Here is a 16,605-nt window from a genome sequence, read left to right as displayed (position 1 = left end):
ATCTGACATCGTGAAATATTATATACAATGATATTTGGTTTAATCTCTTGCATCTTTGTTAAAATATATGTATATTTACACAGTAGACATAGACACCACGTGTGAGGTCATTTTTATTTACAGCATCTATAGTAAGGGAATGTTTGTTTTTTTCACATTAATAGATTAAAAACAGGACTGTGGCTCTTTAGGACTCCCGGGAAAAGGTTTGTGTGGAGAGCGCCGTTTGAAGTCTGGATGTGTAATCGGTACTTTTTTCCGACAATAAAACCTGTTTCTGAACGTCAGTGTTGGGCAGATGTTCCCCATCTGTATCTGTTTACTCCCAGATTACAGACTCTCCGCATGACATTCGGTTCCAAGAGCTACACCCTATAATCACGCCGGACCCGTCTCCACTCTCAGGACCCGCTCGTTATCCTGTGTGGCCGGCTTCAGTTTACACAGCACGCCGCGCTCGCCGGGCAAATATTTATAGACCTACGCCATTGTAGAAAAAGTTTAACACTTACAAATGGCGGAACATTAGGATGGATGTGAAGCTGTGCCCTAAATCGTTTAATAATAAGTAACCACTTTCTTCTATAGTGGGTGTGATAGAGAGGCTGCTGTGGTGGATGGGAGAATGTAAAACTAGTTTGCCCCTCAAAGGCATCATATAAAACCAATGACTGGCCTTAACTTGGGACTTTCTGGGACATTTACTTAGACATGTATATAATCTATGTATTGAAATATAATATATATATATATATATTTATGTGTGACCCCGAACATTTGGACAGTAGTATATAAATGAAGGTGACAGCCTTGGATGTAGAATTATATTTCCATGGCAGTGATGTCTCCAGCTACCCAGCTCCGACAGCTCCCGAGCGTGTCCGGACAGGTTGTGCTTGTCACATTAAACAATCCCCGAGCGCGGCGTCAATGACCGTGTCACGAGAGCAACGCGGATGTCTTTGTACATATTTGTTGCAAAAAAAAAAAAAATTACACTTTATTTTTTTCCTAATATGCACACATTATTGAAAATAATGAAGATTTAACAGGATTAATAAATAGTTTCATGGGGTTTATCTATGGCAAAAAGATATTTTGGTGAAGAGTTTAAAAATGCGAACGTATCACCATAGCAACCTACAGAATGTTCTTGCTGGACCATTTTATTGGTTGCTATGGGGATGAGACCACTTTTCATACTTTGGGCTGTTCCCGCCAATATACATGGTTAGCCCTGCCCCCTCATGGAACTAGCCCCACCCCACACAAGGCCAAGTCTTGAAGGGCTCTGGGTACGGGTTTCCAGGTACGGGCCATGGGCCGCAGGTCCAGGTGGTGGCCACTTCTCCAAGGTCCAGTTAAAGTGGATGTCCCCAACCGCCCCATTAACACTATAGTGGACTGTTTAGTACATTTCCACCAGGTGCTGCGGCTCATATTCCAGCGCTCGGCATGTTTTTCCTTATTTCCATGAAATTCCACCCAAACCTAGAAGAGGAAAATGCATACAAATATATTGTAAAACGAGGAGATACTGCATGGGTTAAAATAGTATTTTATATATTACTGGCTATTTTATGACTACAGAATATTGGAATATAAGTAGAATATGATGAATTGAGAACACATGAGTAACAGATGTAACGTATATTACAGAATGGGTAAGCGTTGCAGTTGGAATATTGGAATATTGTGAAATGAGTCAGTATTATCCTGTAAATCTTGTGCTATGAGGATAAGTGTCGTTATAAAACAATATATTGTAATATGAACAGATAGAATATTCGAGAGGCTTGGAGAAATTGTATTTCTTATTCCCAGAGGAAAGATTTTAGGTTTTTTTTTTCTATGAGTCGTTTTGGGATTTGATAAAAAAAAAGTACCATCTGTATAAAGTAGATATTATTAGGTTTATATGGCTTTTTTTCCATCTGGTTTTATCTTCTTAACACAAACTGAACTTAAGGTCCGACTGTGAAAGACAATTTCGTGTCAGCTGTGAAATTTTATCTTCTTGATTTTATTCTATCATAAAAATCTTTGTGTTATCCACATAAAAAAATATGAAATGTACGCAGCTGGGTCAAAGAGCAACTTTTTAAAGATTAACAACTTTTTCGTTTAATAAATCCAAAGATGCTGTTAAAATACTCTTATCATCTTGAGACGGTAGCTTCATCTGAGCCATTGGTGTCGTCTGCTTGCAGACAGCGATACGGACCCAAGGAGCCTTGCGCTTGGATATAATAAATACCAAGGGGGATCCGCCAAGGTATCGCAGACACAAAAACAGGGGGGAAATGAGCAAAAGTGCTATTGAAGCATTGTATTGATGATTTTGCATGAAAATTTTCCAGAACGCCAAAGAAGCTGAAAGGTTCTTATCTGCCGTCAAATTCTATGCTTCAACTCTAAGACAAAACCAAAGGCTCATTGAGGTTTGAGTCTCAACATCATGGCCAGACTAGATGGGGCTGAATGGTTCTCATCTGCCATCTTTAGTCAACAGCAATACAGCAAGCTAACTTGTATCTGGACATCCCAGGTCTCTTCTTCAGATGGAGAAGAGATCCCTGGGGTCTTGAAAGCATCTGTAATGTTAGATCTTTTTCTATGTCTGCCCAAAGGTATCACCTTCAACTGAAGACTCCATTAAAATAGGAAACAATGTATTCTACTTGATATTGGAAAGTAAATGGATTGATGTTGCGTCATTTGAGGTCTTTCTGTGTGACGTCTCGCGGGTTATACTTCTTATAACAGAAGGAAGCTTTTATGAAGCACTCTGGTACTAGACCCCCTGCGTTGGAAGGTATAGTCGTTATATCGGACATGTAACAGGAACATCATTCTGCTCTTTCAGGTGTTACCATGAAGTTGATGGACGAGGTGGCTGGCATCGTGGCAGTGCGCCACTGTAAGACCAACGTTGTTACGGCTTCTGTGGACGCAATCAACTTCCATCGCAAGATCCAGAAAGGTCTGACGCTGCTTTTATATTTAGTTAAGGAATATTTGTAGTAAATGGGAGCCAAATGGTATTAAAGGCGCAAATTAATAGGATTTATGGATAAGCCATGATTTTGGTGATGGTGTTACCACCAGGCCAAGCAATGGAATTGTGCAATTAGAAGGGGCATTCCAATGGTCGCTATGATAATAAGAACACTTTGTGTCTAAATCTTCAATTTTATTAAGACATTGCTACATTGACACTGACATCTGTGTATGTGTTTCAAGTTGTATGTTTGTGTTGCCTGTCCCTCACTGCTCGTGTCTTCGGGTCATGCCTTTGCCTTTGTGATTTCACACTTGATTTGTCTTTCGTGCCTAGCTTCCTGCTACACATATATAACTAAGTTTTAAACTACCATTCAAAAGTTTGGGGTCACGTAGAAATGCCCTGTTTTTTTTTTTTTGAAAGAAAAGCAAATGTTGTGCATTAAAATACACCATATGGACAAAAGTATTGGGACACCTGTCTGTTACACCAACGGGGACCTTGATGGCATCCCATTCTAAATAAATAGACATTAATATGAAGTTGGTCCCTCCTTTGCAGCTATAACGGCTTCCACTCTTCTGGGAAGGCTTTCCACAAGATTTTAGCCCATTCATCCAGTAGAGCGTTTGTGAGGTCAGGCACTGGTGTTAGACGAGAAGGCCTGCCTAACAATCTCCTTTTCAGTTCATCCCAAAGGTGTTCAATGGGGTTGAGGTCAGGGCTTTGTGCGGCCGGTTAAGTTCATCCAACTTTGTCTTTATGGAGCTTGCTTTGTGCGCTGGGGGTCATGCTGGAATAGAAAATGGTCTCCCCCAAGCTGTTCTGACAAGGTTGGAAGTAGAACATTCTCCAAAATCTATCCTCTATGTTGTTTACGTTTGAATGCCTAATTGATTGTTAGAAAACCCTTTTGCAATTATGTTGCAGCTAGAAATTTCGTTGGTTTCTCAAACCTTTGATTGGTAGTGTATATGGTGAAGTCTTAACCCTTCACCACCCGCTGCATCGCCAAGACACTGCAGTTGATTAAGTCTTGGAGAAAGAGTGCCATAAAGAAGACATGTTGTAACGACTTGTCTCTTATGGCTGCTGTAACACTGACGCCACTGACAGTAACGCGTTGGCGGAGCGCGGAGATGTGATCCCTCGGCATTCACCGGGTTAGCAGCAAGCACCGATAAAGGCCAATGGAGCAGCGTTCGCAGTATTTCTGCGACATATTAATGAAGCCGTAGACTCGTATATTCACAGTCTTTCTCCAAGGCGTAGGAGGAAGCCGCCGCTGGAGTTTTATTAGCGGAAATCTGACATTTTAAAACAAACACATGCATCCGGTTACCTGGGCACCGCGGTCACATTGGTCATAGACGGGTAAAACAACTACATTGAGCAAATGTAATGTTAATCCAAGGAATGATATTTGGAATGTTTTCTAGATCAGCAAATTATTTCACAATGTAGATGGGCAACAAAAAAAAACACATCGGACGAAGCCAGCAGCAAGCGTAGGAAACTGGAAAGCGACATTTTTTGTTGTTTGCTGAGTATTTCTAATGATCATTGTTGTATAGTTAAAGGGGTCGTTCCAGTTAGAGAAATCACGGATTGAGCTCTCTAGCATGTACAGCAAGTACATCGTAGCAGATCTGCCATTCTATGGCAACAGCCTATCAACATCTACCTTTGTGTCACATGATAATTGAGCATTGCCTGAAAAATCATGAACGAGGCAAAAATATTTAGAAGACGAATGATTTGTTTCTAGAAGGGTTGGGCATACGGCAGTACGCAGGACGGTGTTTCCAATGTTGTATTTAGTTCTAAAAGTATTAAAATCAGCAGAGAAAATGGAACAGCACCTTTAGTATAGCATGATAATGGGAGAGGGTTTATGAAGTCAGTGTACAGTACCGAGAGACAGGCTTGGAATGCCCTGGGCATAGGACTGGTGGGCCGCTGGTCGATAGAGCCACGCTCTCACCAGATCTAGTATAGTATCGGCGCTTGTATACGTCTGACCGCCATGCTATATGAGCATGAAAACACACATATCCAGCCGACGGCCATGCTTATGTCATCAGGCGGCCACTGGCCTTAAAGTGCCAGTCCGGCCCTCCTGAGAGGTGAGTGTAAGGCACATGAATATTTGGAAATTTGCTTACGCCCATGAGGTTTATGTTTCCTAGAATGTAATCAGTAGCGTTGTATGTGTAAGCAATAACGAGGTAATTTACTACTCCGAGCGTCGCGTTATCGCACACCGGTTTAATGGAGAATGATCGTAATATCCTCTGTAATTAGAGGGCCTGGAAGCTGCTCAAAGAGGTAAAATATTACCCTGTAATACATGGCGATAGGTCTTCATGGAAATGTTCTAAAATTGCTTCCCACTGTGTAACGGAACATTTTGTTATTAATATGATTGTGTTTTTAAAGAAGCCTGTAATTGAAGGAGCATCAAGATAATAAGCAAACTTGTTGTAGCGATTAATTTAGCAGTCAAAGCAGGGATAACATTTATTTTCCTCCTGTAATTAAAAAGTTACAGGAAAAGATGAACCTGGCGCATCATCATATTAAGACCTCATGTGCGCTTTTGATTAACAAAAATGGTATTTAAACTGCAGTCGGCAGGATATTTGTATAAATTATATTTTATATATATATATATATATATATATATATATATCATTTCTTTTGAATTTTTGATATGATATTTATGTATAATTTATAAAAAAAAAGGGGTTTTTAAGACAAACCGCTGAATATTATTTTGATGTAATTTAAACAAAAAGTTGATGTTTTCTGCAGTAGTGATCGTTACTGTATATAAAGAGCAATTCTGTTGGTATTAATACAATTGATGCAGTAACCACGGTGACCAATGGAACATTCGTACCGATTATACACCTTTTAGCACTTTGTATCACTATACACAACCTCTAGCTATGCAGAAAACCACTAAAAGCGAAAAAAAATACATCCACAAAAAAAAATCTGCTGCTTATGATTTACATAGTAAAGTAAATGTTGACCGGTAACATCTCATTTCATGGTGTCCGTGGACAGAGGCGACAGAAATGTTGCCGTCACGAATACTTTGGTATGTCTTCTTCCTGAAAAACACAACTTTTTCAAACACAAAGTGAATGGATCTGTTTTTTCAGACTTTCCATTAGTGTGCCGACTAAAAATAAACACGACTCGGTTGCCTTGTCTTGGATGCGATGATAGCTAAGTCGATTTTCCACAGTTCTGTTTCCTCTGTTGAGAAAGGGTTGGTTGAGGATACAATACTCTAAAAACGGATCAAGTAGAATTCTTTTTGCGGGATTTTATCGTTGTCGTGAAATTAGAAATTGGCTGCTTTATACCCCCTGGCAGTCAAGAGGTTAAAGGGTAAGTCCTACAGAAAGAAATAAACCCGGTGCTGTAGACATTGTAGACATCGGTTGGCATTGACCAAAACCTGGTTTTCTCTCGTTTTGTTCCAATAAGCTCCCTTTATCTGCAGACCTGGAGGCCGCCATTGTTGTCGGTCATGTGATATTTTAGATGACATTCCCTGCTTAAACACCACACTGAGCTGATGCTTTATGGCAATGCTAATGAAGTCCTGATTCCCAAAGACCTGTCTTCTGTAGACTTTCATTAGTCAGAAAGTCCAGCTGGGTGATTAAGACCGAGCCATTCTGTTGTTTCCCACAGGCTGTATGAAAAGGAGTCGGGGTGTTTGTCTAGTAGATTGGGCTCAGATAACAGAGCGAGAACTCTGCTAAAACATTATATTAAGAAAGAAAACAGCACAATATTTTCACATTGGTCGGAGTTTCTCTCCAAAGACGTGTTTACATACTGCATACACATGTGACTATATAATCAGCAATGTATTTGTAACATATGTTGGGTTTCATTTTTTGTCCTAATGTTTGCTTCTATTTATGTTCATATTTTCCATGTTCAGCTGTTCCCATAGGAATGCATCCTATCTGCTTAAGCGATTTATATATTTTGGTGCATTCCTTGCGTTTTTGGCTCCCTCACGCTCTAAGAAATCCACTTCCTGCCTGATAAACGGAACGCACATTTTCCAGTACAATTCCGCGATGGAAAAATGGATGCAGCGTATGGTTACTCCTGTTTACTGCGTGAGGGTTCTCTGTGGGCACACTGACGAGCTAAGATACGCAAGGCGTCTTCCAACTGGTAATTATTCCAAAGCAGCTTTAGAGAAGTTGCTGGAAAATCCATTTAGCGAAGCAATACAACTTTTTTATTAAAGCGCAGTAAATGACTCGTATTCCTTTCTTTAGTTGCTAACTGGAAGAACTTTAAAATTGCCTTGTGATAGCCAAGAGCTGAGTTTAGAAAAGTATCATTTAGAAAAAGTTGTTGAGTTTCAAGAAAAGGCACATTATAGATTTTTACAGTAGAGATACGAAATATCTTATTTCTTAATACATTTTTTGAAAAACAATAACGTTTGAACATCACTTAGTACTTTGAAGGGTCATCCTAAATAACTTTCCAACTAAAATGGCTAAAAGTTGGCCCCACACATTTTTACTGCCAGCCTTGGACTTTGGGGGCTTCCGCCTCTATATTGGCCACAAGCCCCATAGTGAACCCTTTCGTATATATTTTTCCTTTTGTCCTGCATCTTTCATGGTTTTAACCCCTTAGTGACAAAGCCCGTACATGTACGGGCTCAAAATGCATTGTTTTCAATGGGTTTAGGGACCGCCCATTGTCCTTAAGGGGTTAAAGCTTTCTCAGACAGCTAATAGCCAGATTATTTTAACAACTGTCTAACTAGCATGCGGTAAATATATAGTCTGGCCATTAAATGCCTGGATGCCGCCATTGTTGTCAGGTCTGTTATTTTCCTGGCTCAAACACCACACGGAGTTGATTCTTTATGGCAATGCTAATGAAGTCCAGCTGAGTGATTAGAACTAAGCCATTCCATTGTTTGCCACACGGCCTGGATATCCAACAATTCTTTGTTGGCTCATTGTAGGCTTCCACCCAAGAAGAATGACTTTGTGTAGAGCAGTGATGCTTAAAACTTGGTCCGCGGGATACTTTAAAGGTTGTCCTCAGGATGAGGGAAACGGTGGTTGGTGTTCAGCCCCAAACAAACCTTTCAGAACCCATTCCTGGAGATTCCTGGCAGCTAAAAGAAAACTCTCTTTAAGTCAGTACATCTTATCTAATCATTTCCTCGTGTTCTCCCACCATTACATTTTAGGCCATCTGTGCTACTCAACTATCCAAGTACAAAATTCCAGTAGAGCATTCAGGGAAGCTCTTAATGCATTTAAAATTTAATGTAAGGTTTTTAGTGCCGTACATGCCTCGGCTTTCTCATTTAATCCCTTATCTCTTTAATTATGGAGGTCCAACGTATACTTGTTGTTATTTTAAGGACCTATATAGGACATTTCAGAGAAGACAGGGTTCCTGCTTAAATCTTTAATACTCTACTTCAAGCTGCCAGCGAACAGAAGCTTTTCACATGGCTAACAATGTACCAAAAAAGAGCATCTGGAAGTGAACGGAGAAATACAAATTCAGCCCAGAACATTACGTTTTTTAAAAAAAAATGTGTTTTAAAATTTGTGTTAGGAAGAAAAAAGCATCTGAGCCTGCACATTTTGTGAAAAGGCTACCTTTATTCCTCAGTTTGTCAAACTTTGTTTCATAATTGACATGAAAACTTTTTATCAGCGCATTCCTGGGATCTATAGGTTGGTGGTAAATATTGTTGCTGGCTCATCATACTTTAAACCAAAAATAAGGAGATTAATTAATCTCTCTGAGTGCCAATGAAGCAAGAGAAGGGTTGGTTATGTATATGTCTGTGATTGGCATCTTCAAGTATTGCTGCTGGGATGTCTGGGGTAATTACAGGCAGCGCTTACTTCGTGACTGGATCCACTGGTGTCTTTTGACTGGGTGTTGCCGTAGGTCTGACCCAGAGCAGCCCCCACACTACTTACCTCCACAGCTTACCTGTTCTCTATCCCGAACTCTGCATTTTAAGGACTAGGCACAGTTCTCCATAATGTATATGGGGCAGTTACTAGAGATATTTATGATCTCCTAAACCAGCCCATTGAGCAGTCATTGATCGCCTGCCATCTACTTGGAACTACCAGCTTTCTGTGGTTCTTTGATGGTCTTTCCGTGCAGTTCTTATAGATAAATATATAGATAGTATACATTGTATGTGGGCCAAATGTTCTGTGGGCAATTATATTACCGAGCCACCTGGCCAGGCTTGCCCAGTGGGCAGAAAATTGCCAGCTATAGAGAGCCCTAATGTGCTGTTTAATATTTTGGGGGATTTTTTGCCGTAAAGAATGAATGAAAAATGAACAAAAATTGCTAATGAAGACTCGTTTGGTATAACATTGGAATTTTAAACTATTTTTACAATTGCTTATTTTATCAAACTTGTATATCGAGAGTAATATAACTCCACAGATAATGACTTTTATCATCTTTTTTTTTGGCTCAGCAATCCAATTACAGAAATTAATAAGCAGATATGGCAACCATTATTTTGTGTTTGGTAGCTTGTACTGGAATAATATTTTCTCCTACATTTTCTAGGATGTATTATCACCATATCTGGCCGAATGACGTTCACCAGCAATAAGTCCATGGAGATTGAGGTGTTTGTGGATGCTGATTGTTTAGTCGGGGACATTCAGGAAAAATACCGAGCTGTCAGTGCGTTCTTCACCTACGTATCTTTAAGCAAAGAGGGAAAACCGTTGCCAGTCCCTCAACTGTTGGTATGTATTTTGTCACTTTATACCTTAAATTCACAATAGTTTTTTTTTTACAAATTAGCACATGAGCATATCTACAAAATAACAAGAAGAATTATAACTCTGAATTATTGGGGGTTATGTAAAAAAAGTTTTTTCGTTGCCACATTTGGAAAAATTTTGATTTTGAGAGATGTATTTATCATAAAAATAACGCTGTGAAAAATACAGCAGTTTATTTTTCAGAAATTATTTTATTAATTTATTTTATATTTTTTCTTATTTTATTATATTACTGCAGCAGTATTATAAAAAAAAAAAGATAATCAAAATTCTAAAATAAATTAATAATAAAAAAAAATATTTAAACATCTTTATAGACTGATGTTAAAATAACATTTATTGCTGCCCTACTTCATAGTACTTAACTCCTGGAAGGACATTACAGAGAATAGAGATGCAAGTCTTACAGAAAATCGTTTTTTCCCCCTAAACTTTGAAATATTCCCGTACTTTCTGTGCACTAGAATGTCAGCGCTGTTTATAAATTGTTCCGTTAGTTTGCGACAAAGTATCAAAGAAAGGGTGTCTTCTGCGTTTTCCACGTTGTGTTCAACAAGTGTGTGCATCTTAACCCCTTAAGGACAATGGGCGGTCCCTAAACCCATTGAAAACAAGGCATTTTTGTCATTAGGGGGTTAATTCCACCTCTTCACAATATAATTGTAATGGAAAGAATGTTACAAGGTTTTGTAGTTTTTGTGACCTGAAGTTCATGTTGAAATACACAAATCTGTTATAATGTGTGTTGCTTTTTCATGGGTAGGGAAGCCAACAGCCTCAAACTAGTCACCAATGACCATTGATGGTCCAGGTCTTGCTAATTAGTGTTTAAATAAGAATATACATTAAAACCTAATCATGTTTCCTAAGTTTCTTCCCATTAGACACCTAGGAGGACAACAAAAGCATGCATTAAAAAGTAAAATACATCTTACTTATAGCATTCTAGACAAGCAGTTGAGGAATAAAATGTTTTGTAGATGGATTTTGTGCCATATTTAGAGGAATGTATTTCCCATTCACTTCCTTGCTCTGTTGCATGAAGCTGAGTCAGATCTCCAGGTTATGGCTGTACCCTTCAGGTGAATACGTGGAGGTCACTGAGTTTGTTCGGCGTCCTCTGAGTCACTCGGTTACGCATCTTAAATGCGGATATTACATTACTTCTATATATTACTTCTAGAAGAAGACCTGCCTTTAAATTGCATGTACGTCCCACCTATGAAGAAACCAGTTTGGGTTTGTCCTCATCTACAAAGATGAACTGAAAATAATGTCATAGTATCCAGATACTTTGTGGTCTAAACTATATTTTTCAGGTTTTCTATGTGACTTATTGCATGTATTTACTCTTAAGGATCTGTGGGGTATTTCCCCGTTTCTACATTTTTAGCCAATGTAAGCTGCTGACCCCAACACACTTACTATAATGTCAAAGATTGAGTGACAAGATCACAGAAAAGTGGATAAATCTCAAGATCCACCATTAATATGAATTATTATTATTATTAATAATATTATTATTATTATTCCATTGACAGCAAAAAAATCAACCAAATTTAATTCCACGAGAAGGCATAAAAAATTATTCTCAAACTTTTAATTTCCCATGAAATGGAATGATGACCTGATAGGTCTCTCCAAATATCCCATTAAAGTATTTTATTTTTGGAAGTAAAATGGCATATCCGTCATTATCTGATTCTTGGCCAAACTGCCTCTAATTATAATACATGAACAGTGAAATTAGACGGTTCTGAAAAATGATGCAGGCAGAGAATAGGATTGAATAATATGCTTGAAATGAGACATTCATAAATATTTAAGACCTTTTATGAAAGATGTGGAACATTTACTATAAATAAAAACATTGTAGGCGCTAAAGTTTAATCTATTAATACTTGCATCATAGTCGTGGATACATTTTATGGTTCCGTGGGGCAGACGGTTCTGATAAGTAGTTTTCTGTTCTATCCAATGCATAAGAACTCATGACCTCATGCCTATGACCTCATCATAGTCATATGTTTTCTCGTGGAAAGAGGGATTTTAGGCAGGGATATACTGGTTTTAGAATATGTATTTATTTGTCATGTGACCTCATTTCCTGCACCCCTATTGGTTAAAGGGGCAAAAAAGGTAATCACAGTGAAATATGGCAGTTACAGAAACAGCAATATTCTTTCTTTATTTAAATGCCCAATTATTAAAGAGACGCCTATGTGTTGGTGACAGAATCAGCATAGTTAATCAGATTCCTTTGGTCGATTCAACTCCCCCATTGAAGGCTGATGGAATCTGCCTCTACCATAGGGAGGAGGAGAGAATTATTAAAGCGGGACCGAAGAATTAAGAGTTAAATCACTGCTCCCAAGTATGGTTTGTAATAAATAGATACCATCTATAGTACTCTATAACCACAATTACATATAGTTATTATTATCTTTTATTAGCTTATTATCTTTTTTTATTTTATATGTTTTATTAGTTATTAGCTTCTTTCTCATCGGGTATCTTCCCGTGCATAGGTAGACATTGCCTGCTAGAGATATAAAACCAGGTGACTACGCGAGGCTTTGCTTTCCAGTCCTACACAAACTTTGTGACACTACATTCATGTCTGCAGGAGGCTTGTGCCGCTGAATGAAAAATGTTCCTGTCCTCGGGCTGTGAGGTGGAGGAGGGATACAGTATAAGGTCACATTATTCCAGCCATGATTTCTGACCTAGAAATTACTTTTGGGAGCCTTGAAGCGCAGGCACTGACATTTGTTACTGTCAAGCAAAAGAAAAAAACATTGTTGCCCGAGTCAGTGTAAGGGAATGAAGGGAATGAAATAGTGCATTTCACTTTTTCTTTTTTAAACAAGAATGAGTTAAACATCCTTATTTAAAAAAAACTGATAACAGTTTCTGTTCAATTTTTTGGTCTATGAGAAACTCATCATCAATAGTTTCTAAATGCAGCAGGTTGGAATAAAATGATATTTCTAGACTGCTGATACTCGACATCCTAATTTGGCTAATTTGCAATAAAACAGAAGGTATTGTAGTTGTTCACACGTACAAATAACATATGTTAGATGCTCTGTTCAAGCACGGTAACAAATTATCTTAAAAGGCCAGAGTTATTTAAAAAAATGCTTCTCCATGTAAATGCTTCACGTTATTCACATTACGTTTATATGGCGCCAGCAGATTCCGTAGCGCTGTTATAATAAGAGGCAGTGAAGATCATCTAAAATAACACCTTAAAATATACGGGTACAAAAGGAGAAGAGGGCCTTTTATTTTCAAGCTCACAATCTAGTCAGGGGTTGAGGGAGAAGTGAGACAGTAGGAGAGGACTGCTTGGATAGGGATGAGTTGATTGAATCGAGGGTGATCTGTAGGGGTTGTTGGTCGTTCAGATGGTTTGATCGGAATGTTGGCTGAGAGTGTTAGGAAGAAAGGTTGTACGCTTCTCAAAAAAAAGGTGGGTTTTCAGAGAGCTTTAGAAGTTCTCACACGAGGGAGAAAGTCTGATGGAACTGGGTAGGGAATTCCAGAGAAGGGGTAAAGCATGGGTTAACTCCTGAATACGGGAGCGGGAAGAGGTAATTATGGAAGAAGAGAGACGCAAGTCATGGGAGGAGCGAAGAGTGGCCGTTCTGGGTGTATTTGGATAAGAGGGTAGAGATGTAGGGGGTGCAGAGTTGTTAAGGGTCATGGCCATCCCTTTGTGCCATCTCAAGCTGCATGTGTTCTGCTTCGTACTTTGGCTTGGCTCATTCCAAGTGTTCCGTACGGAGGTCAGTGGAAGACACGTAACCAAAACGTATAGCTATAGAGAATTATTTCCGCCGTCCTGTTATGTACAGCTATGTACTAGTATGAGGCTTTTCCCAGCAGAGCGATTATATCAATATGGATATCTTGTTTTGCTGAATCCAGGCCAATATTTGTATGATCACACAGGATAACGATCCAAATTGTGTGCTCATCGTAGAATTCTATGTGTTTTAGCGAAAAATATATAAACGGAGGCGAGCATGTGGCTAATTTGACTCTATGGAATCTTTGGAGCCTACTTAGCAAAGCAACGTTTTTATATATTTATGCTATAAAATGTATGTGATTTATACGATGTTAACAGTTGGGAATATCTGATAGTCTCGTGGCAGCTTCACGAGCAGCTGCTACATATAATAAAGACTGTATTAGCAGCCTTGGGGTGGGATACGATGTATCTCTTTGAAATGATGCTGCCGATCGAAGACGTATTAATTGTGAGCATAAGGGCCAAGTGCTCTTTTAGTAAAGTCTGGCTTACAAGGCGCAAAAATGTATGTGTTTGTTAAAGGAACACTCCAGTCATTATATAGGGTTAAATGCGTATGATAGCTGAGTGGCCCCTTTAAATTTTCCTGGTGGTCCCCATTGCAAATGGATTGAGGGATTCTACAGAATCTACAATGCGAGATAGACTGGGAGACCACTCCTGGTGGGAAGAAAATATTTTCACCCTGGGGGCGTTCCGGGAAGCTGATGGTTCTCCGTCCAAGGCCTCGGGAAAATGCTATTGTATTTACGAGTAAGCGTGAAATACAGAACGCGGGAAGCCTTTGTTTGTTTGCCACCCACTATGTGGTTCTTGTACGGGCTTCGGAAAACACTTTTGTATCCACGGTGGAATTACAATTAAATTTACGGGGATTGCAAGAATGCCTATCTTATTTTTCCTCTCAATTCTAAAGTATCCCCTATGCATTTGCCTCTTTCCCCCTCCAGCTCCTAGGCTTGCAGGAGATCTGTCCAGTTGCCCATGTAGTGTACCCGCCAACGGTCTAATAAGACCCCCCCAATGCACATGCACAGAAAGCACTCCCACTGATCTGACCAGACTCGACCTTTCGAGGGTCTCCACCAAATCCTGTATTGTTTTAAATCTGTTAATAATCTTTCTTCTTTCTCATGACCCACTTACTAAATTCCCGTCTCTGCGTTCGTTCTGCAGCCGAGGTCAGACAGCTCTCAGGGCATCCAAGATAGAATGAAAAATGGAACGAGTTCAATAACAAAGAAATCTGTTATCTTTGACCTTCTTCCACCTGAGCGCAACAATCCTAAAGAAAGACTGCCATGGAAACCCACCAAATATATTTTGAGTCTTACTCAAGTTGTTTAGTTTTTTTTCTCTCTTTCCAGGGCCAGAGATACAAAAATGTTGATTTTTAAGCCATAAAAATGACACCTTTCCTTGAACAAGATGCCAGATTTTTTATATTTTTGGGGGGGGCATTTTAAAGAAATCGAAGAACGTATGAGTTGACTGTCATCTATGACCTGGATACATTCTGAGAGCTTCACTAATGAAAGAGAATCCTGGCTGTCATTCTCATAATTAATGTTCTAAAGGGAAGGGTGAAGACAACTTGTAAAATGTAACTTTGGCAGTCTTTACTTGACTTAATTCATTTATGATGACTGCATATGACACAGAGCTGGATAAGCAAAGCGGAGTCTGACAAATTACTCCAGTTGCAAGGAAATGTTTTATTTCCCTATGGCTTCAGATTGGACAGGTTCCTTTTAATTAAATCCAAATATTGAAAGCATAAAAGCTGGTATTTTAACAGACATTAGTTTTGGGAAAAATCTTATTTTTTTGCCACTTTTTATGGTTATTCTACATCCATCCCGGACTGGCCATCTGGCAAACCAGGTAAATGCCCAGTGTGGCCATGGGAGACAACTATGTTTTAGTAGATGTTTGTTGCATGCGCCGCCATAATGGAGTCCCATTGGCCAACTCACATCATGGCGATAAATTAATAAACTATTCATATGATCCAAAACCACTGTGGCTATGGAAAAGCATTTTTTTTAATGTCTTATTTTCTCAATTTTTATAAACCTTAAGTCAGCTTTGGAATGCCAGAAAATATTGGCGTAATTTGTCAAACAGATGTTAGAATTTTGCTTTAGGCTAAAGGGAGCAGCTTTCACCTCGAGAGAGAAAAATGGGGAATTTGCATTCTAAACGTTCTGTTTTTTTGGTTTTTTTTAATGTGTGATCGATGCCAAGTTTAAGTATTTTGGGATTTTTCCATGGTGATATTTTCACACGTTTTGCCAGTCGTTTAAGCTTCCATTGTATCGCACGGTTCTATATACCCATTGGTCTTTATATGTAATTGTGAGTTTTGTATAAATTGTATTATATAAAGATTAGATACACCAACAAATTTAGTCCGTACATCATGGCCTTAGAGCGGTGGCATGAAAGTGGTGGAAGATGAATTACAGTTTAGCCCATAAAGCTAACGTTACTTTTGTTATCATCTTAATACAGATTGAAAACGAAGAAGAAAAGAAACGCTTCGAAGAAGGGAAAGGACGCTACCTGCAAACAAAGACCAAGCGCCAGATACAAACGCAGTGTTTGACCCAACAATGAACGCAAAGTAACTGGCGGGCGGCGAGGAATACATAAATGCACTGTTCTATAGTATTATATCTTGTTACGTTCACCCGCCACCCATACGTCAACAGTTTAAACATTGGTTATAAGGGTTGTTCACCCGCACCTCTGGCATGCAAAGGGTTGAAAAACAACATTTATGATGTTGATGATTTATGATTTTATTCCACTAATTCTAGAACTTTCAGTACGTATAAGGATCATTTTTCATACAATGACATTCATTCATTGTTACTTTGACATGGTTCTTGGACTAAACATCTTTCTCGAGTGTTAACCAAATCCAGATCACG

At 38.9% G+C, this 16,605-nt stretch overlaps 1 protein-coding gene across 4 annotated transcripts in view; it reads left to right on the top strand.

Moving 5' to 3' along the window:
• The window catches only part of ACOT7 (acyl-CoA thioesterase 7), a 51,512-nt gene extending 35,217 nt beyond the window's left edge, over nucleotides 1-16,295 (top strand). For all 4 annotated transcript variants that reach the window (XM_053451850.1, XM_053451853.1, XM_053451851.1 and 1 more), the window contains 3 exons: nucleotides 2,867-2,983; nucleotides 9,626-9,810; nucleotides 16,184-16,295. In XM_053451850.1, the coding sequence (XP_053307825.1) occupies nucleotides 2,867-2,983; nucleotides 9,626-9,810; nucleotides 16,184-16,288 (407 nt within the window). In that variant the 3' untranslated portion in view covers nucleotides 16,289-16,295. The remainder of the gene's footprint in view (nucleotides 1-2,866; nucleotides 2,984-9,625; nucleotides 9,811-16,183) is intronic.
• The last annotated feature ends 310 nt before the right edge of the window (nucleotides 16,296-16,605 follow it).

The sequence above is a fragment of the Spea bombifrons genome, chromosome 12, assembly GCF_027358695.1.
Source record: "Spea bombifrons isolate aSpeBom1 chromosome 12, aSpeBom1.2.pri, whole genome shotgun sequence".
Lineage (NCBI taxonomy): Eukaryota > Metazoa > Chordata > Amphibia > Anura > Pelobatidae > Spea > Spea bombifrons.
The sequence above is the reverse complement of the archived record's forward strand: the minus strand, read 5'-3'. Positions and strand labels throughout refer to the sequence as shown.